This window comes from Hyperolius riggenbachi, chromosome 8 (assembly GCF_040937935.1).
Source record: "Hyperolius riggenbachi isolate aHypRig1 chromosome 8, aHypRig1.pri, whole genome shotgun sequence".
In the NCBI taxonomy this organism is placed as follows: domain Eukaryota; kingdom Metazoa; phylum Chordata; class Amphibia; order Anura; family Hyperoliidae; genus Hyperolius; species Hyperolius riggenbachi.
In genome coordinates, this window is record NC_090653.1 from 60,476,257 (window position 1) to 60,496,697 (window position 20,441).

The window sequence follows — 20,441 nt, forward strand, 5'->3', positions numbered from 1 at the left end:
ACACTGCGATTGGGTTTAGGAACATATCTTCCTATTCCCGAATCTGTGCACAACCGCAGGGGGGGGGGGGGAGGGAGCTGCATGCAGGTGCGGGGTGCGCACAGACAGGGATGAGGATCTACGCCCCTGGGAGCTCAGGTGAGATTTTCAGGGATGTAGTTAAATTAAATTATTACTGAAACTGAAGCTAAAGTACACTGAACCACTTAAATGACTCTCGTCATTCTGTTAGTATATGCGATGGTACTAGATTAAAAAAAAAAGGCAGACTCACACATTCACTGTTTCTCCGGTTTATTGACTGCACTATATAAATATTACACAGTGGATCGCCACCAGAGATTACACAATACCATCTGCTGAACCCGAAGAAAACAGGTGATGTGGAAAGTAAAAACACAAAAGTGACATACACAAAATTTACATCTGCTGAAACACAGGAAGGAAAGCACAGAAATCGATAGTCCAGGTCTGCTGCAGATCTATCCTCCTGAGGCTCATTGGTCGGTATTAGGCTGGAACTTGTCGCCATGCTACGATGCTGGTTCCCTAGAAACCATTCAGCTGATGCGAGGCTCATTGTGTCAGCACAGGAGCGGCGGGGGAGGCTTACGACTCTAGCTTCCCCAGGAAGCGCAAATTCAGAATCTTCAGCTGGTCATCCAGGTCCATTCGTACAATGCCATCGTCATTATCAATACTGAGAAGGATTCCCATCGCTTCCCGGTCCTCCCCTAAAATGACCTTCACCTGTGAGGAAGATATATGGGCTCAGAAAGGGCAAATAATGCAGCACACACATTAACCACTTACATACCCCAGAAGTCTCACCGACATCCCACCGCATGGACCTGTCTCTCTAGCTTCTCTCTTCCATCGCTGCAGCCCACTTGCTCTGCTGTCAGTAGGAGACTATTTCATTGGCTCCTGACCCTGTGATCACTGTAAGCCAACCACAGGGTCAGCAGCCAATGAAATTGGCTCCTGACCAGCACATGGAGCTCTGCTGTCATAACGACAGCAGAGTGAGTGGGCTGCAGTGATGGGAGAGAGGCGCAGTAGTTGAAATCTACACCTTAGCAGGGATAACAGCTCCTAATCAGTGTGCAGATTTCAATTACTGTGGTCCGAGAAGCACATAAAGAGTTCATAGAGTCCACATTCTACAAGCACAAAGCTAATGTGTATCCGGAGCGGTGCAATATCGGTGGGTGCAAATAGCCTTATGGCTGTTTCGCGCGGTAACGTGCTTCTACGGAGGCTGTGATGGCCGTAAGGCTATTTGTACCCAGCACCCACCGATACTGCACCGCTCCTGATACACTGGTATGTCACAGCCTATTACTGTATGTAATTGACTTCATGTATGTCTCACCCTGGATTAAAAAGCAAAGTTTAGCAGTGCCGAATCTCTTCCTTCTCTGTATCACACAGCATTGACTGCCATCATTAGAGCATGCTACTGCACCAGAGTGATTGGATCCTGATCCTGTCGGTCTATTTCAAACCCCCTCTGCTAATAAGCTGCTGCTATCTGTAGTGCCGACTCTTTTTCTCTCATTTCACAAAGCTAATAATACACACATTTCAATAACTAATGTTGAAAGATCATTCTGAAAACAATCTTTGTACAGCTGTACAAGAAGCCTGCTCTGTGTTTTGGAAGGGGGAGGAAAGAGGACAACTGAGAGGAGTCCCACTGCAGGGACTACAACAGAAGAAAAGCAGATATGGGCCATGATTCACCATGATCAAGTCAACATTAGAGGACAGTGGCATTCACATTAGCTTTCCAAATGGTCTTCCTGGCAGCCAATCAGTAGATGAAAATCTAGTGTGCATGCCTAGCTTTGGACTGGAGGATGCTAAGGTGGTTATAGTCAGAAGGAGAGGAGGTTGTAGAAAGAATAAGTGTTACATCGGCATTGCAGGTCTATTCTTTGCTTGCAGAAGAGGAGACGTTGCCTTAAAGGGAAGGTTCAGGGAGTAGCAAAAAAAAAAGAAAAATCCAAATCCACTTACCTGGGGCTTCCTCCAGCCCGTGGCAGGCAGGACGTGCCCTCCACGCCGCTCCGCAGGCTCCCGGTGGTCTCCGGAGGCGCGCCCGACCTGGCCAGGCTACTGAGCCTGCGCAGTACAGCCCGGAGGACGTCCGATGACGTCAGCGCACACCAGTGAGAAGCAGATTGAAGTGCAGGGCCTGGCCAGGTTGGGCGCGCCACCGGAGACCACCGGGAGCCTGCGGAGCGGCGCAGAGGGCACGTCCTGCATGCCACGGGCTGGAGGAAGCCCCAGGTAAGTGGATTTGGATTTTTATTTTTTTTGCTACTCCCTGAACCTTCCCTTTAAGCATCATTCACAAGTATGACTGATGAGCGGAGGCTGAACAAGCACAAGCTAATAGCCTACAAGCTAACGACATATTCTGTTCCTATGCAGGGGGAGGGGTGTGTGGAAGCTGGAGTGATGCCACACAGTGGAATAAGTGGTGAGAACAATGCTCTCAGCCGTCAAGTCGAAGTGATCCGCAAGGTGGATCGCTGGCTGAAAGGGGGCTTCTGTAGGTGGTTGAGGGCTGCTGTAGATACATAGAGGTGGTCCTTATCAGCCTCCTCAGCTAAGTTTCATGTAATGTGAGTATGGAGTTTTAGAGGCTACTTGTAAAGGAGTGATGCTGACAGTGAACCCTTTCTCTTTACTTTATCGCTGTTTTCACTGCCTGCTATTTTACACACTTCTAATTTTCTGGAAGGGATCAGGGCATTCATGCCATCTACGTAAGGCAGTAGCATCCCACCATTTTGTGAAAAAGGAATTCGTGCTCCTCTAATATGTTACAGCAAGCCTGAAGGGAAGAAGCAGTGTCTACAGTTCTCATAAAAGTTAGCACGGATGCGATCGGGTTCAGCTTTTTGCACTGAAGCCTGAGCAGGTCTGTGCTTCTCCGCAGCGCGGCCGCTCTCGTTCTCTTACAGAAGCACAGCCGTGAGCTTTAGGAGGCCAAAGCCCTGGAAAGGTGAGGTGGAGGAAAACGGAAGAAGCCTCTGGAGCTCTCCTGAGGTAAGTATCTAACCTTTTGCTTTTACAAACTTACAGGTTTACTTTAAACAGCATTGCAAATTGCTTTATCCCATGCTGATGTGACTTACAGTAGGCCGTCTTAAAGAGTAACTGCATAAAATCAATATCAATTCTTTATTTTTATCAAGGTAAACAAGTAATAGGGATGCTAACCAGGCAATCCAAAAGTTAAAAATCACTCTTATTTTTCTTCTCCATAAAACATCATTCCCCAGTTTCCCTGGCTTTTATTTGGTACATCTGCCACACAAAGGAAGTTGCAGGGCATGCTGGGTTTTCTTTTTTCCTTCTTTACTTTCTACTCAGACTTAAAGAGAGTCTGAAGCGAGAATAAATCTCGCTTCAGACCTCATAGATAGCAGGGGCACGCGTGCCCCTGCTAAACCGCCGCTATCCCGCGGCTTAACGGGGGTCCCTGATCCCCCAAATCCCCTCGTTTCAGCGGGGGAGCGCTTCCTGGTTGGGGCAGGGCTAACCGCCGCAGCCCTGCCCCACGCGCGTCTGTCAGCGCGTATCTCCGCCTCTCCCCCGCCCCTCTCAGTCTTCCTTCACTGAGAGGGGTGGGGGAGAGGCGGCGATGCGCCGCTGATAGACGTGACTGGAGGCAGGGCTGCAGCCGTTAGCCCTGCCTCCAGGAGCGACCAAGTCTGCGACCAAGTGTCGCAGTGGGGGGTTTGGGGGTGAAGGGACCCCTGTTTAGCAGCGCTATTGCGGCGGTTTAGCAGGGGCACACGTGCCCCTGCTAACTATGAGCTCTGAAGCGAGATTTATTCTCGCTTCAGAGTCTCTTTAACTAATGCAGCCCGGTTGACTGAAGCCTCTTTCCCTCCTATTTTCCCCTCCCACATCACTGTTCCTCTCTGATTGGCCAATATTTCTCAATGCACTTTCTATTGCAGTGCTGGGTGGGAGTGGCAGAAGACTGGGAGGGGGGCGGGCAATGATACACAGACAGTGTAAGGGAGGAAATGTCAGGATTGGCTTCAAGATAGACACAGACAAAATGGAAAATCCTAAAAAGGGTTTTCTATTTTTTTACTATAGAAAAATCACTAAAATAAAAATGTGGACAGTGCAATACATCTGTTATGTAAGTAGCAAGTATTTATCAAATGTGTTGTTTTTTTTCCTGAGATAGTATAGCTGACAGCTTCACTTTAAGTTCATGACTTCGGACTTCTTAGTGGCAATCTTCTCATGAGGGGATTCTAAAGGTCTCCTTTATTGCTTTCAGTAGCATTCCCTGAGCTGCCATGGCGCAGTCCAACTGCCAGAATACTGGCACACAAGCAGGCAGCACAGCCGGCATCCTTGTTTAGACCCTTAGGGGGTGCTTTGGAAAGTAAAAATAAACCTTGTGAATCCAGAATGAAGAGGTACATTAGTGCAAATTCATTAGGAAGAGGTTCAAAGCAGTCAGATTATTTAGATCTACTGTAAGTGACAGCTACATAGGAAATAAGTTGTGCACAGTGCATTTTACTCTGGGACCAAAGTACGGTATATTCTATAACTATGTGTAAATATGTATGGTTTATTTTTTAAGCTTGGAGAGATCCACTACAGCACTGAAGTAATCTTGCTACCTACAGCTCTCACATAGCAATAGCATGTGTTGGCATAGCAATAGCATGTGTTAGCATAGCAATAGCATGTGTTAGCATAGCTATAGCATGTGTTAGCATAGCTAACACATAGCAAGAAAAAGGAGGGTTACGCTTAGAAACGAGACTGATTAATCTGGCTTTAAAGAGGAACTCCAGTGAAAATAATGTAAGGAAAAAAGTGCTTATTTTTTACAATAATTATGTATAAATGATTTAGTCAGTGTTTGCTCATTGTAACATCTTTCCTCTCCCTGATTTACATTCTGACATTGATCACATGGTGACATTTTTACTGCTGGCAGGTGATGTCACTGGAAGGAGATGCTGCTTGCTTTTTTGGGCAGTTGTAAACAGCTTTTATTTCCCACAATGCAACAAGGCTCCCACAGTGTGATGCCAGTAGCTCAGTGCTGTGAGGTGCTGACATTTGTGGGAGGGGTTTCACCGCAAAATCAGACATACAGAGGCCCCTGATGATCCGTTTGAGAAAGGGCCTGTTTCCACTACACTCAGACTAAATGCAGAAAAACTGACTCCAATGAAAGCCTATAGGCCTGTTTCCACTACACGCGATTTTTCTGATGCAGATTTCCCATAGGCATTCATTGGAGTCAGTTTTTCTGCATCCATTCTGCATGTAGTGGAAACAGGCCTAAAAGGAACAGATTCCTAATGGGAAAGGGGGTATCGGCTACTGATTGGGATGAAGTTCAATTCTTGGTCACGGTTTCTCTTTGAGCAAGTCTGAAGAGAAAATTAAAACAAAACAGATACTGACCTAAGGAGAGGGAAGGCTCTGGGGTCCTGTAGAACTTTCCCATTCCTCTCCTCATCCTCTCATTCCCCCGCCCGCAGGCACTTCCGTTTAAATCTCCCGCCGTGGGAGGCTTTAGCAGTCTTCGGGAGCTAACAGGGGAGCCGGAGCAGGAATGACGGGAGGCTCTATAGGACCCAGAGCCTTGCCTCTCCTTATCTGTTTTGTTTTCTGCTTCAGACTTACATTAAAGTGGCTGGATAGTGTACTGGTTAAAGGGTTCTGCCTCTGACACAGGAGACCAGGTTTAAAATTTCGGCTCTTCCTGTTCAATAAGTCAACATTTATTCAGTAAGGAGTCCTTGAGCTAGACTCCCTAACACTGCTACTGTCAACTGAGCTCACCCTAGTGGTTGCAGCTTTGAGTCCGCCAGGAGAAAATAAAATTATAAATGTTATGTCTAGTCCTTAATCTGGCATACAACACAAAGGTGAACTACAGCTTACCCGGCTGTTCTTGGTGGGGGTGATGGGCTCTATGTGTTCTCCAGAGATGCTGATCACCTTCTCACTGTCCTGCAGCAGCACAGAGCACAGACCTCCCTGCAAACCACAGAAGAGATCAATGGATTAACATCATACATCACGCTTCAGAGTGACCACCTGATGATCCACAGCATTCCACCATATGCTACGGCATGGTTATCATTGCAAAATGACCAAGAGGTCTTCCTTATGTTGTATGCAGACAGTACTTACTGTGACGCTGCGAATGATCCCGGTCTGCCCCACAACCTGGTTGTCCTGGAAGGTGTCTCTCACTTTGACCTGAATATCTGTGGTGACCCAATCGCTGGAAACCTGTTCTATAGAGGATCCTGGTGTGTGGGGGTTGTACCCGCCAGGTGACGGCGCCCCAGGGGTCATGGGGCTGTAACCCATGGGACTGGGGCTCGGACTTGCCTGGAAGAGAAGAGAGGACATGCTAAGTAAAGTGATATACAAACTGCGTGAGGTTTCTGTGACCTGCACTGTGCATGTCTGTCAGCTGTAAGTTTAGCACCATTACAGAAAAGATTTGGTTTGTGCAAACACAAACCACGCCCAACACACTGCATGTAAGTGGGTGGAGTCTGAAGACTCCACCCTGCCCAACACACTGCATGTAAGTGGGTGGAGTCTGAAGACACGGAGCACATGAACAAATGTGAAAAAAATAAATAAAGACAAAAATATATACCAAAGCTTGTAAAGCATGCACCAGTAACGTTACAAGCAGAAGTGTGGTAAAATGATGGTTCCTTAAACAACCTTCAGCCAGGTGCCCACTACAAATCACTAATGACTATCGCAATCGGTCAGCATCTTTGCTAGTCTTTTGTACGACGCTTTTAGAAGTGATTTTATTTCAGTGCTATTGATTTGTAGAGTGATTGCGATTAGCATTTTTTGTAAGGTTCGTGTAGCAAAACCGGTGCAAAATCGCTTTTGTACAGCGACAGAAAAGCAATTTTGCAGCATTCCTATGTTTTGCATTGGAGCGCATTCTCTCCAAAAGTGCTGCAGGACCAGAGATTTGCCTAATCGCAATCGCTCCTGTAGGCTCTCCTGCATTGACTTTCATTAGCAAAGAGTTTTTTGGGATTGTTGGCTGTATAAACACGTCTATATCATCATGTCACAGATCGATTAAGGTTCCACTTTAATGACTCAGCAATAGAGTTATGAAAAAGAGCATCGGTCTGATGACCCATAGAACAAGTAGGGACCTTAGTTGAGACCTGCACAGAAGTAGTGTTAGGACTACACCCGTCTGACATGCAATGCTTAGTGTCGGAGATCTTACCTGATAAGCCATGGGTGATGGGGTTGGATGGTAGCTGGCTGGAGAGTGCGTGTTCTGATAGCCAACAGGACTCGGTGCCACATTATGGTAGCTCTGTGGGCTTGGACTAGGCTGGTAAGAGCCTTGCGGTGAAGGAGCGGCATACGGAGAGAACTGGTCTGTGTTGTACCTGTTATGGGTTACAAGAGGAAGATGGTGAGCAGACTGTGGATATGCCGGGTGTCTCATCCATGGAAAATCAAATTTACTGAAACAAGTCAGAGGGACATGCGTCAAAAAAGGCACAGAGTAAAGGTCCGTACACATTTACAATTTGGCTAAAATCAAAATCGATGAAGGCATCGATTTTGCGTTTTTTTTCTCCTCCCGACGCTTAGCTGCGCGCTGCGATTTTGTATAAAGCGCTTTTTAAAGCACTTTTGCAGAGCGATTTGTTTTTTCACTTCCTGGCGTCAGTCAGGAAGTCCAACACGAAGAGTCCACAGCACCACGTCAGTAATATATAGCTCTTTTATTGTTTAAAAAGACAAAGAGATAGCCATAACAGCGACAGACGCTGTTTTGGACAAGGTCCTTCCTCAAGCTGTATCAGGCTCTCTCTGAAATACAACATAATTGCCACTCTTATATATACAAGTCATCAGTGCACAACAACCAATCAGGACGCAGAGAGGACATGGAGGACCTGATGGGGAACTGCAAGGCAACCTAGAAAGTTACACCCACTATGCCACAAGACCAATCACACTCAGTCCTAAGAATTTGAAATAGTTCTTACCTCCTCCCTCTAACTGACAAGTATGGAGGACCTGATGGGGAACTACAGCTCCTTTCCCGTGTGTCATGCCAAATACACTTCCTGGAATGTCATGGTGACCTCATGACGTACGCCTGTACGCATGCGTAAAACGTCAGTATACGCGTAAAAAAATACGCATTACTATATGCGTAAAAATGTACGCGTAAAACAAACGCAAAAAAAACAGCATAGAGTACATGTATGCAGAAAAAGACGCATAAAGGGCCCCTCAAACGCATAAAAAACTTTCTATTGGGAAGAAATATTGGCACGACACATGGGGATATCAAAAAATACCAAAAGTATAAGAACATCAACAAAGTGGCCAAAATTAATGGCTGTGGGCTGGCCTATCTGAAGTGGTGAAACTCAAAACACAGGTCCACCCATATCATCCCCGCGTCCCAATTACATAAAAGAGACATACATCACATATATTAAAGCCTGGATATACTCCAACTACTACTGACCCCAACAGGGGAAAAGAATGTGGATCTCAAGATATCACTAGCATACTACTCCCCTACCCCCACCCACAATCAAGCCAATCCATGTATCAAAAGACAACAGAGCTAAATACAAAATGAGAGATCATAGTCCCTATTCAATCCACTATTCCCCAATGCGCCTAGGCGTTTGATCCAAAAAGCTTCCCTCCTGAGGAGTTCCTTTGCTCTATCACCCCTGAAATCCCCAGGAACCCCATCTATGACTTGGACTCTTAATTGTGAAACCGTGTGACGGCACAAAGTAAAATGCTGAGAAACAGCTTGTTCTGTACTACGTGTCCTAATAGCAGATTTGTGAGAGGAGATACAGTCGCGCAGCCGCTGTGTGGTTTCACCCACATAAACCAACCCACAAGGGCATCTAAGTAAATAAACGACATACGATGAGTCACAGGTGTAGAGGCCCCGTATGGAAAACCTCTCACACCTGGATGGATGCGCAAACGTATCACCCCTCACAATATGACTGCATAAATGGCAGCCCAAACAAGGAAAAGTGCCTCTTCTAGAGGTCACCACAGGGGTAGTAGACTTGGGTTTGATTTTGTCTCTAACTGTCTGGGCCCGCTTGAATGAAAATAGGGGCGGATAGCGGAACTCCTCAATATGAGGAAAGGATTCCTTCAAGAGGCCCCAATGTCTCCTCACAATAGATCCCAGCTGATTGCTGCAGGTATTGTAACGGGAGACAAAGGGGAGTCTTGGCCCAGACACGTTTCCTACGTGAAGGTAATTGTTCCAAGGTGTATTCTGGATAACCTCTACGCCTGAACTTTTCCCTCATCTCTACAATACGGGTCTCTCTGACGGCAGGGTCTGTGACAATCTTTCTAACCCTACCCAACTGGCCGCCCGGAATATGTTCCCGGGTAGAGATAGGATGAAAACTGGTGAATTCCAGTAAAGAATTTCGGTCAGTTGGTTTAACAAATAAATCTGTTTGGAATGTCGTTCCAGATCGGATTACCACAGTGTCTAAGAAGGCAACACGGTCAGAGTGTACATGGGCCGTCAACCGAGTACTTGGACAGCTCTCGTGTAAATCAGTGAGGAAGACCGCCAGGGCCTCCTGGGACCCCCTCCACACGCAAAAAATATCATCGATATACCGTAGCCAGCATACAACATGCCTACGATAATATTCGTGTGTATAAACAAATGCCTCTTCATATAGGCCCATATAAAGATTTGCGTAGGAGGGGGCCACATTTGACCCCATGGCGGTCCCCCTACACTGCTGATAGTATACGCCCTCAAAGACAAAGTAGTTTTCCTCCAATATAATCCTAAGTAAAGCAATAGCAAATTTCCTCTGCCCCTCAGAGAGATCCGATCGAGTAAGTAGGAACCAATCTACAGCCTCTACACCCCCATCATGTGGGATGGAGGTGTAGAGGCTTTCCACATCAAGAGTGACCAAATAAATGTCAGAAGATCCGACATCCAAATTGTTCAACTTATCAAGAAACATAGTTGTATCATTTAAATATGAATCCAACAATACAACAAAAGGCTGTAACAGCCTGTCCAAAAATTGAGCCAAAGGGACAAAAATCGAACCTACCCCGGCCACAATGTGTCTCCCCGGTGGCCAGAGTAGGTTCTTATGGATTTTCGGTAGTGTGTAAAATTGAGGGGTAGCAGGGTGGTCACAGGACAAAAATCTACGCATATCTTTGTCTATGATGTTTCTAGAATAAGCCTGATCTAACACAGTCTGTATCCTTTTGCGTATACGGTGAATAGGATCGCCAGTAAGTCTCTTGTAAACATCAGGTTGATTCAATTGAGAAAAAATGTCTTCCTTATAATAGCTAGCATCAAGGACCACCACTGCACCCCCTTTATCAGCCGCCCTAATAGTGATGTTTAAGTTTGTCTGCAATCTCTTAAGAGCCAATCTCTCAGATTGATTCATGTTGGACCTATACTGTAAATGTCCACTACGGAAATTACTCTCCAAAGATCGAACATCTTCCAAAATTCTTGAGGCAAACATATCAATTGCAGGATTACTTGGCAGAGAAAAAGAACTTTTCTTTCTCAAACCGAACTCTTTAGCTGTAAAAAGTCCCTCCTCAGGAGATTGAGATCTGGACAAAAAAGCATTATTGGTGAAAAAAACTTTAAGCTTGATATTACGTAAAAAGCGAAAACACTCTTGTTCAATGAGGAAAAAGTCAGGCGGGTTGGTTGGACAGAATCCAAGGCCATGATTCAATACTCGTAACTCTGTGTCATTCAATTGATAACTGGATATATTCACCACTAACGAGGAGTCTGGTTCCTTCGTTCTCTCAAATTCATCTTGTTGGACAGAGGTACGCGTACCCTGTCGTTGTTGTTTCCGCTTGATTCGTTTTTTCGTTGGGAGCCACTAGCAGCACTATCATCAGATGATATTGGGACATCAGTGGAATTGTTACCCCCACCAGATCTTGGTGACCGTTTAGGTGTTTGCCGAGGCTTTCTTGATTTCGATACGGGAGGCCTTCTGCCTCTACCAAACGAAACTTTCTGCCATGCATATACAAAGCCGGATGAGTAGTCATTACTATCTCTTTGAAATTTATCTCTTTTCTCCACCTCTGCCATGGATTGATAGATCTCTAATTTGGACTTCAGTTGCTCCTGAAAACTGGTGAATTCCTCCAATGACAGCAACGCTTGGAGATCTGTAATCATTTTGGCGATCTTATCATCCAGGATGGAAAGTTCACGTTGTATTCTGATCACCAGATGTACCATAGCATCAAATGCTGCCTTGTTCCAGATATGTTCCCACCCGGTACAAAACTCACCATCCTTCGGAAACATTGTTGGAGGCACATTGGCCCTCATTTGTCTAGGAATGCGTCCGACGCGGTGGTATTCCGCCAAGGTTTTCGCATGGATGTCATAGTCAATGCGTCTGCGATTTAGCTGTTCCAATTCTCTTTTCAAGAAAAGATGATCCGGTTGTTGTAAAAAGGACACTCCTCCAGCAACTTCAGACATAACACGGACAGCTTGATCATTGGTGTAAGCCAAGGTAATAGCAGCAAGGCTTCCTTCTGTGTCACCCATGGTGCCAACGTCGTGGGCTATAAATGCAGGAACCAGGTAGACCAGCACCCAAATGGGGACAGACGTGTGCTAGAGTGGATAGACCCAGTAGCCCTGAATGGGTCAAGTAAAGTCCAACACGAAGAGTTCACAGCACCACGTCAGTAATATATAGCTCTTTTATTGTTTAAAAAGACAAAGAGATAGCCATAACAGCGACAGACGCTGTTTCGGACAAGGTCCTTCCTCAAGCTGTATCAGGCTCTCTCTGAAATACAACATAATTGCCACTCTTATATATACAAGTCATCAGTGCACAACAACCAATCAGGACGCAGAGAGGACATGGAGGACCTGATGGGGAACTGCAAGGCAACCTAGAAAGTTACACCCACTATGCCACAAGACCAATCACACTCAGTCCTAAGAATTTGAAATAGTTCTTACCTCCTCCCTCTAACTGACAAAGTATGGAGGACCTGATGGGGAACTACAGCTCCTTTCCCGTGTGTCATGCCAAATACACTTCCTGGAATGTCATGGTGACCTCATGACGTACGCCTGTACGCATGCGTAAAACGTCAGTATACGCGTAAAAAAATACGCATTACTATATGCGTACAAGTATCTATGTATGCGTAAAAATGTATGCGTAAAACAAACGCAAAAAAAACCCCATTCAGGGCTACTGGGTCTATCCACTCTAGCACACATCTGTCCCCATTTGGGTGCTGGTCTACCTGGTTCCGTCAGTCAGGAAGTGAACTCTGACCCGGAAAATAATAAATACAATGTATTTATTCTTAAAAGCGCTGGGGAAAGCGCTATACAACGCAATTTTTCAAGCGCTTTGCAATTTCCCTGTACCTTCTACTGAGCAAAAACGCTCAGAAAATGGTACAGGCAGCGCTTCGCTCGGAAACAAACAGATGTGAGCACTCTCATAGGGAATCATTGCACAAGCTTTTTAGGGCGAGTTTCAAAATCGCCGGCGCTTAAAAAAAGGGCAAAAAAGCCATAGATGTGAACAAGCCCTCACTGCAGGATTGGGGACTTGATCGCTCAGGCAACAGTTCGGAGCTGAGTGCTGTAACCTATAGGCTAGTGACGCGCTCTATTGCTATGGAGGGGAGAGGAGGAACAATGACGTGATGCACAATGCAACACATTCGAGAAAGAGACGTAAGGAAGAGAATGGACTTGGCCTGCATACGACTAAGACGATCCAGCACTCCAGTTCCCTCTGCAACACATAATTCAATAATCTCGTAGCAAACCACCTTCTACGGATCTACCTTCAGTCATGATGGCATGCGAGACTAAATAACATGGTCCCCCACTTATCTGCCTGCTGCATCTGGCTAAATACATTGTTCTGGGCTTCCCCAAACATCCAAGTATCTAATATTTGTTATGTGGCCTCACACTAGTTTGGTTTGAGGAGCAGAACTGGATAAAGATCCATGGCTAATTTAACTGGATCTTATCTTGTTTCTCATAGCAACCAGACACTGCCATTTATAGCCCTACAATACAGTGAATAAAAGCAGGATTATGACGGGTTGCTTTAGGCTGTGAAACTAGTTCTTGCTTCAGACTTAAAGCGGATCCGAGATGAAAAACTAACTATAACAAGTAACTTGTCTATATATCTTATCTAAAGTTTAGATCCTGCAGAGGCTTCCCATGCCATCCTCCGGTCCATGGTTGCCACACGTGGACCCCGCCACAAAGAGATCTGACAAGAGCTTGTTCGTTTTCTCCCTCAACCGCGCTCTTCTTCATTCATGAACATCTCCATGTAATTTCGCTCATGCATGAAAAGAAGAGCGGAGGAGATCTGCAGGAGGGTCCCAGGTGGCGATCGGCCGGATGGCGGCATGGGCAGCCTTGGGAAGATATGATTTTTGAACAGAGGTTCCCCACCCGGATTTATTTTAGGCTACATGCACAAGCACACCTGCTGTTGCCCACAGGCATTGGACCTTGATCACTGAGACTACAGTGTAGGGCCAAATTATGTCACTAGCCTAGAGCCCAGTGACACGTTCTGTTGCTATGGAAGTGGGCGAATGACAAAGCAGGAGGGCCAAGGAGATGAGCAATGGCTCTAACTTGCTCCGGTACTCCAGATCACTTGCTGCCACGTCAGGACCGCTGAACACACACAAGAGTCAGCCAAGGACACTGAGATGTGTATAAGACTTTAAAGTAAAGGTAAATGTTACTTACATGGCAGGGGTCCCAGGGGTCTGCGGATGGTATGGGGCAGTGACCTGTGGAGAGGGCACATCCGGATAACCTGGAGTCTGGGGGTTGGGCGTTCCTCCGTAGGCTTGCGGAGAAGGAGATGGTTCGTCGTCATATCTGTAGTCATACTCTTCATCCGCCCTATGAATGGAAGAAGTAGATCATTCTTACACCAATGCAAGCGGTGGCTTAGTCTGCTAATCTCCCATGGCATGGACTGCACTTATCTGATAACTGTGTTTCAGTACACACTGCCCAGGTATTCCCTTTTCCTGCATGAGTAACAAGCTGCACAATGCACACTCCTCACCTGACAGACTGTGTTAGGATCATGGGGGGCTATTTTATGCTCAGAATCAAGGCACATACACCTTGATTCATTAAGCCTAAAAGTCACAGCGTGCATTAATCAGAGCACGCTACGCGTGATAGTGCTGCGTAGCATTTGCTCCTAAATTACACATTCTGCTTTCGTGGCAGATAAAGGGAACAGCCGGAACTTAGTAAGCAGCACACGTAATTTAGGAGTTCACTCTACGTAGCACTACCCTGCACGCGCTGTATTTAAGAGACTTGCCTTCCATCATATCTATTAAATCAGTTTGAGAAGCAGGGCTACCTGGCTCTTCCTAAAGGCTGTCGGTCAAAGTTACCGCATGGAGGAAGCATGGAAAGTGTGAGTTATCGGCTGCTATGAGCGGGAGAAAAATATCAAACACTTTTGCTTGGTTTACCGAATGCATAAATCTTTGTGAATTGCAATCTCTTGGCATTTCTCGAGGCAATTACCACACAAGTCGGTGATTTACCTCACTAGTCGGTAACTCTAATTTTCTGTGTGGTAATAGGTTTAAAGTGAATGGGAACCCATATTTAAATAAAAAGTCAGATACTCACCTAAGTAGAGGGAGGCTCTGGGTCCCATAGAGCGTCCCCTCTCCTCTCTCGGTCCCCGCTGTTGCGCTGGCTCCCCCCGTATCGGTATTCGACTGTTTCGGTCAAATACCGCTGTTTCCCGGCCGAAGGGAGGCTTCGGAAATGCTTCGGGAGCCTGAGTGTGGGAGGACTCAGGCCCCGAAAACTTCCGAAGTCCCCTCGGCGGGAGATGCGAGCGGGGAGCCAACGCAGCACCGGGGGCACCGGGAGAGGAGAGGGAAGGCTCATTAGGACCAAGCCTTCCCTCTCCTTAGGTGAGTATCTGACTTTTTTTATTTAAATATGGGTTCCCATTAGCTAATGAATTGGAATTTGGGAAGGTGATCGGCAACATCAGCCGTTTTTAGCATTACCGAATGCAGTAATGCTTAGGGCCCGTTTCCAGTAGCCACCATGCGTCCTGCAAGACGTGGCGGCACTTCCTTGTTCAGTGAGTACGCAGCCGACGGATTCGCTGCACCTGCACGGCAAAATGCTGCAATGTCGGCCGAAACGCTAAGGCAAGCCATTCGGCAGGCGGCAGCATTATCCCCTGTGGCAGTTTCCCTGCGCGATTTGCCTGCGGAGAAACTCTGTTGATTCAGCCCGATTTCCGTAGTAGTGGAAACGGGCCTTAGTGAATTGAGGCCAAAGAGGTAAGAACTGGCAATAACATTTACTAATATCACAACCGTGAATTAATCCAGTCCAGGAAGTACTGGCTTCTGCTTAGTTAAACACAGCCTGGAATGTAATCGCACAGTGAACAGAAAGAGCAAAAAAACTATTGAGCAGAGTGCGCCCTCCAGTGGTCTGAGATACCAGCATATAAGAGTCAGTAAAATTCAACTAAATAAAGTTACCTTGAAGGGGTGTTTGGGTTGTTGGGATCCCAGGCGCCACTCTGTGCGGGAGTCCGGCTTCCATCGTGTACAGGAGTTTGGGATCCATAGTAGGGCGTACGACTCCCTGAGAAACAGAAAAGGATTCAGATGAAATGGGGCCCTAAGCAAGATAACATTTGTTGTCCACCCTTGATGATCATCTGGCTTTTTTAGTTAGATTTGTTGGGGGCATCCACCAGTCCCCTAGACTCTCTCCAGTTCCTAGGCAGCTGCCTAGAATTGCCTTGTGGATGATCCGGCTCTGCAGAGAAGTAATCAGGGTCAGAGGACTAACACACCATGATGTAGGGTGATGGCACAATATAGACTATACATGTCAAACTCAGGCCTGTGGGCCAAATTTGGCCCTCGGAACCATCAAATTTGGCCCCCCCGAGTGGTTTCCCCACTTTGCATTATGTTTGGCCCACTCTAGATCACCAGAGAAGCTATACTGGAGGTGAAGACCTAGATCACCAGGGAAGCCATATGGGGAGGATGAAAGCACTAGACATCAAGGAACTGTATAGGAGGGGGGGGGGCACAAGACACCAGGAAACTGTATAGAGTAGGGAGGGCCACTTAACATCAGGGAACTGTATAGGGGAAGGAGGGGGCTATTAGACACCAGGAAACTGTGTAAGGGAGGGAGGACCACTAACCATCAGAGAAATGTATAGGGGATGGGGAGGACCACTAAACATCTGGGAAATGTATAGGGGGTGTAGGGGAGCTATCAGACAGCGGGGAACTTTATAAGTGAGAGGGGTGGCCACTAGACAGTTATGTCACTCTGCAACTTGGTCCCAGAGTTTAATTTCGGCCCACTGAAATCAAGCTCTGGGTTCGACATTGAGCTCTTCACCCTTGAGAAAGACAATGAGGAATAAGCATACCGTCGTGTACTGGAGTCTGTGAGCCATACATGGGGGTTCTGGAGCCGGCGGTACCATACATGGGGGTCTGAGAGCCGTAGATAGGGGTCCTGGCATGAGTAGAGGTCATTCCTCCTGCACGACGAGCACCACTGAGGAAGAAATACAAGAATCATGAATTACATGGATAAGCATGCTAGTCACTGTCTCTATATAAACTACTAGCCAACCCGCGTCGTAGCATACGCCGCATCTATCTATCTAATACAGTACGTGCCTCAACCTTGAAGCAAGAAGTAGGCTTTCCATGAGAAAATGTATGCGTGCTCAAACACCAAGTTTATCCCTAGCAAGTCTGGCTTTGCAAATCCGGCCTAATTGGCTATTCATGAGGCAATGCTCATGCAAATATGCATTTGCTTTCGCATGCCAAACTATGCAGGGTCAAAAAACCAATACTGCAAAGTGCTCTCTCGCTGCCTGGGAACCACAGCGGCACCCCGGAGTGGGAGGCTGGGTGGCGCAGCCGCCCCCCCCCCCCCCCCCCCAAGCATGGCCAGCGCTGGGGAGAGCCGTCCGCACCCACCTCCTAATATTAAAAACAGCCACTTACCTTAACGTCCATTGGGTTCTGCTACATGCGCATTAATTTTCTCATGGAAAGCATTTTGTGCAGTTTGTATCCTTTGGAGGCAGGTGGTGGATGGCTTGCTCCGGTGGTGTGAACCCTGGAGTGAGTGCGCCTGTCCTCCCCCCCCCCCACTCTGGAGTGCTGTATGTGAGCCAGCCCTGAGCTCTAAAGCTCGGGGTGACCCATGCTTCTCTCCTTTCTCATGTGGTGCCCCCAAATTAATGCACATGTAGCAGAACGCAATGGACGTTAAGGTAAGTGCCTGTTTTTAATATTGGGAGGTGGGTGCAGACGGCTATCCCCGGCGCTGGCCACACTTGGGGGGGGGGGGGGGGGTCGTCCACGCCACCCAACCTCCCCCTCCGGGGTGCCGCTGTGGTTTCCAGGCAGTGAGAGAGCCTGGGACCCTGCGGTCCCCCCAGTTGTATAAAAAGGGGGCATTGGGAATCCTCCCCGTGGCGCTCCTGGAGGCCTGGAGCACACCAAAAACTGCTAACAGATCCGCAAAATGCTAGCAGATTTTGAAATGCTTTTTCTTATTTTTCTGTAGCATTTCAACTAGCATTTTGCGGTTTTGTAAAGCGTTTTTAGTGTTGTAGAATTCATATATTGTTACAGTAAAGCTGTTACTGAACAGCTTTTGTAACAAAAACGCCTGCAAAACCGCTCTGAACTGCCGTTTTTCAGAGCGGTTTGGGTTTTTCCTATACTTTACATTGGAGGCAGAAACGCCTCCGCAATCCAAAAAATGCCTCACCTCGGGAGTATGCGTTTCAGCAAAACGCCTCCCGCTCTGGTGTGCACCAGCCCATTGAAATACATTACCCAAGCGTATCCGCAGCCGCAAGTGGATCGCAAAACGCTGCCGAACCGCTCTGGTGTGCACTAAGCCGGATAGTGCTAATGTAGCATGTAGCAGGGTGACTGCTTTGTGGTATTGGTTTGTGCATGCATTTGCATGAGCATTGCCTCATGAATAGCCAATTAGGCCAGATTTGCATTGTCAGACTTGCTAGGGTAAGGCCTCTTTTCCATGGACTGTGAATAGGCAGTGAAATAGCTCTCAAACTCTCACAACTGCTCGCTGCTGCCTGGTAACTGCTCGCTGCTGCCTGGTAACTGCTCGCTGCTGCCTGGTAACTGCTCGCTGCTGCCTGGTAACTGCTCGCTGCTGCCTGGTAACTGCTCGCTGCTGCCTGGTAACTGCTCGCTGCTGCCTGGTAACTGCTCGCTGCTGCCTGGTAACTGCTCGCTGCTGCCTGGTAACTGCTCGCTGCTGCCTGGTAACTGCTCGCTGCTGCCTGGTAACTGCTCGCTGCTGCCTGGTAACTGCTCGCTGCTGCCTGGTAACTGCTCGCTGCTGCCTGGTAACTGCTCGCTGCTGCCTGGTAACTGCTCGCTGCTGCCTGGTAACTGCTCGCTGCTGCCTGGTAACTGCTCGCTGCTGCCTGGTAACTGCTCGCTGCTGCCTGGTAACTGCTCGCTGCTGCCTGGTATCTGCTCACTGATGCCTGGTAACTGCTCGCTGCTGCCTGGTAACTGCTCGCTGCTGCCTGGTAACTGCTCACTGCTGCCTGGTAACTGCTCACTGCTGCCTGGTAACTGCTTGCTGCTGCCTGGTATCTGCTCACTGCTGCCTGGTAACTGCTTGCTGAGCACACAGCTCAACAGTCCGTGGAAAAGAGGCCTTAAACTTGGTGTTTGAGCACGCATAAATTTTCTCATGCAAAGTACTTCTTCTTGTTTGAAGGTTGAGGCACTTAGTCTATTATATATATATATATATAGATAAGAACATTCTTCATATCACATGACAACTGGCAGGGCTACATTTATCAAAGCAATGTTTTTCTTTCTATTTTCTACCTATTTAAAGGGAATCTGAAGCAAAGCTGGGAAGAAAAAAAAAAAGATACTCACCTAAGGAGAGGGAAGGCTCTAGGTCCTTCCCGTTTCTCTCCTGGTCCCCGCGTTCTCCGTTAGCAATCACTGCTCCCTGCTGCTGCCCCAGGCTTTGGAAGTCTTTAGGAGCCCGAGTGCTCCCAAAGACGTGTCGATCCGTATTGAGCATGCGTGAGCGCCCTCTCTCGCTCGCTCATGCGCAGCGTGGAGCAGCCCCTCTTCGGAAGCCTTCCGCGGCAGGATATAAGAACTGAGGAACCTTCAGGGGAACGTGGGGACAAAGAGAGGAACAGGGAGGCTCAGAGCCTTCCCTCTCCTTCGGCAAATTTCTGTTTTGTTTTTTTTCAGCTTCGCTAGATTCACTTTAATTACAGTTGTAATCTGAATGGGTTCTGAGAGTAAATTATGTACTTAGACTTTTGCACTAGTTTTGCATGAATTTCTAGAAATGTCATACTAGTAAAATAGTGAAACACTAGTGCTAATCTGTTGTAGAAATAAAAAGTGGTAAATACCACTTCTAAAACTTGTGCAAAGCTCCTGTGGCTTTATTCCCCACATAACTGAATTAGGCTCTGTTCCCACTAGTGCTGAGAATGGACATTTTTTTTGTCCATTCTCCGGCCATTGCTAAGTGGAGAGTGAATGGCTCCTATGTTATACATAGGCGTCATTCACACTTGGCACGCTGCAACGGATCTGCAGGAAACCCTTTCAGTAAGCAGGCCGAACTTCTGTGCAGTCCGCGACAATCCCGGGCCAGGCAGATGCCTTCCCCATATAGCCATCAAAGGAGACATAATTCTGTCCTCTCCCATTGGTCGCACCTGATCCGGAAGCAAGTGGGAAACAGCCTTAACCTTTCAGCAACCCCACCCGCATTATCTTATGTGAGATAACTCAGCACAGGGCAGACTCTGCTGGCTAGTCTTAAGGTGGCCATACACTGGTCGATTTGCCATCAGATCGACCAACAGATAGGTCCCTCTCTGATCGAATCTGATGGCTGCCTTTACTGCAAACAGATTGTGAATCGATTTCACTATGAAACTGATTCACAATCTGTGGAGCTGCTGCCGCCGCGCCCCAAGCCCTCCCCCCCGCGCATACATTACCTAATCCGGCCGGCGCGGGTCTCCTGGTCTCTGCTGTCTTCTCCGCACTGGGCTCCAGGGCTGAAGCTTCACTTTACTTCCTGCCGGGGGGAGTTTCAACAGTGGAAGGCACTCTACTGTTTAAACTTCCTGTCGGGCCAGGAAGGAGTGAAGCCTGCCGGAGCCCAGCGGAAAAGGGACAGGTGAGAGAGCGGGGACACGCGCCGGCGGAACAGGTAATGTATTGTC

General features: G+C 47.4%; 1 protein-coding gene across 4 annotated transcripts in view; it reads right to left on the reverse strand.

Annotated features, from left to right (window-relative positions):
* Positions 1-277: 277 nt before the first annotated feature.
* The window catches only part of SUPT5H (SPT5 homolog, DSIF elongation factor subunit), a 65,655-nt gene continuing 45,491 nt past the window's right edge, over positions 278-20,441 (reverse strand). For all 4 annotated transcript variants that reach the window (XM_068250460.1, XM_068250459.1, XM_068250457.1 and 1 more), the window contains 7 exons: positions 16,587-16,717; positions 15,670-15,775; positions 13,874-14,032; positions 7,289-7,457; positions 6,202-6,405; positions 5,950-6,045; positions 278-750 (listed from right to left, as the gene is read on the reverse strand). In XM_068250460.1, coding sequence (XP_068106561.1) covers positions 610-750; positions 5,950-6,045; positions 6,202-6,405; positions 7,289-7,457; positions 13,874-14,032; positions 15,670-15,775; positions 16,587-16,717 — 1,006 coding nt within the window. In that variant the 3' untranslated portion in view covers positions 278-609. The remainder of the gene's footprint in view (positions 751-5,949; positions 6,046-6,201; positions 6,406-7,288; positions 7,458-13,873; positions 14,033-15,669; positions 15,776-16,586; positions 16,718-20,441) is intronic.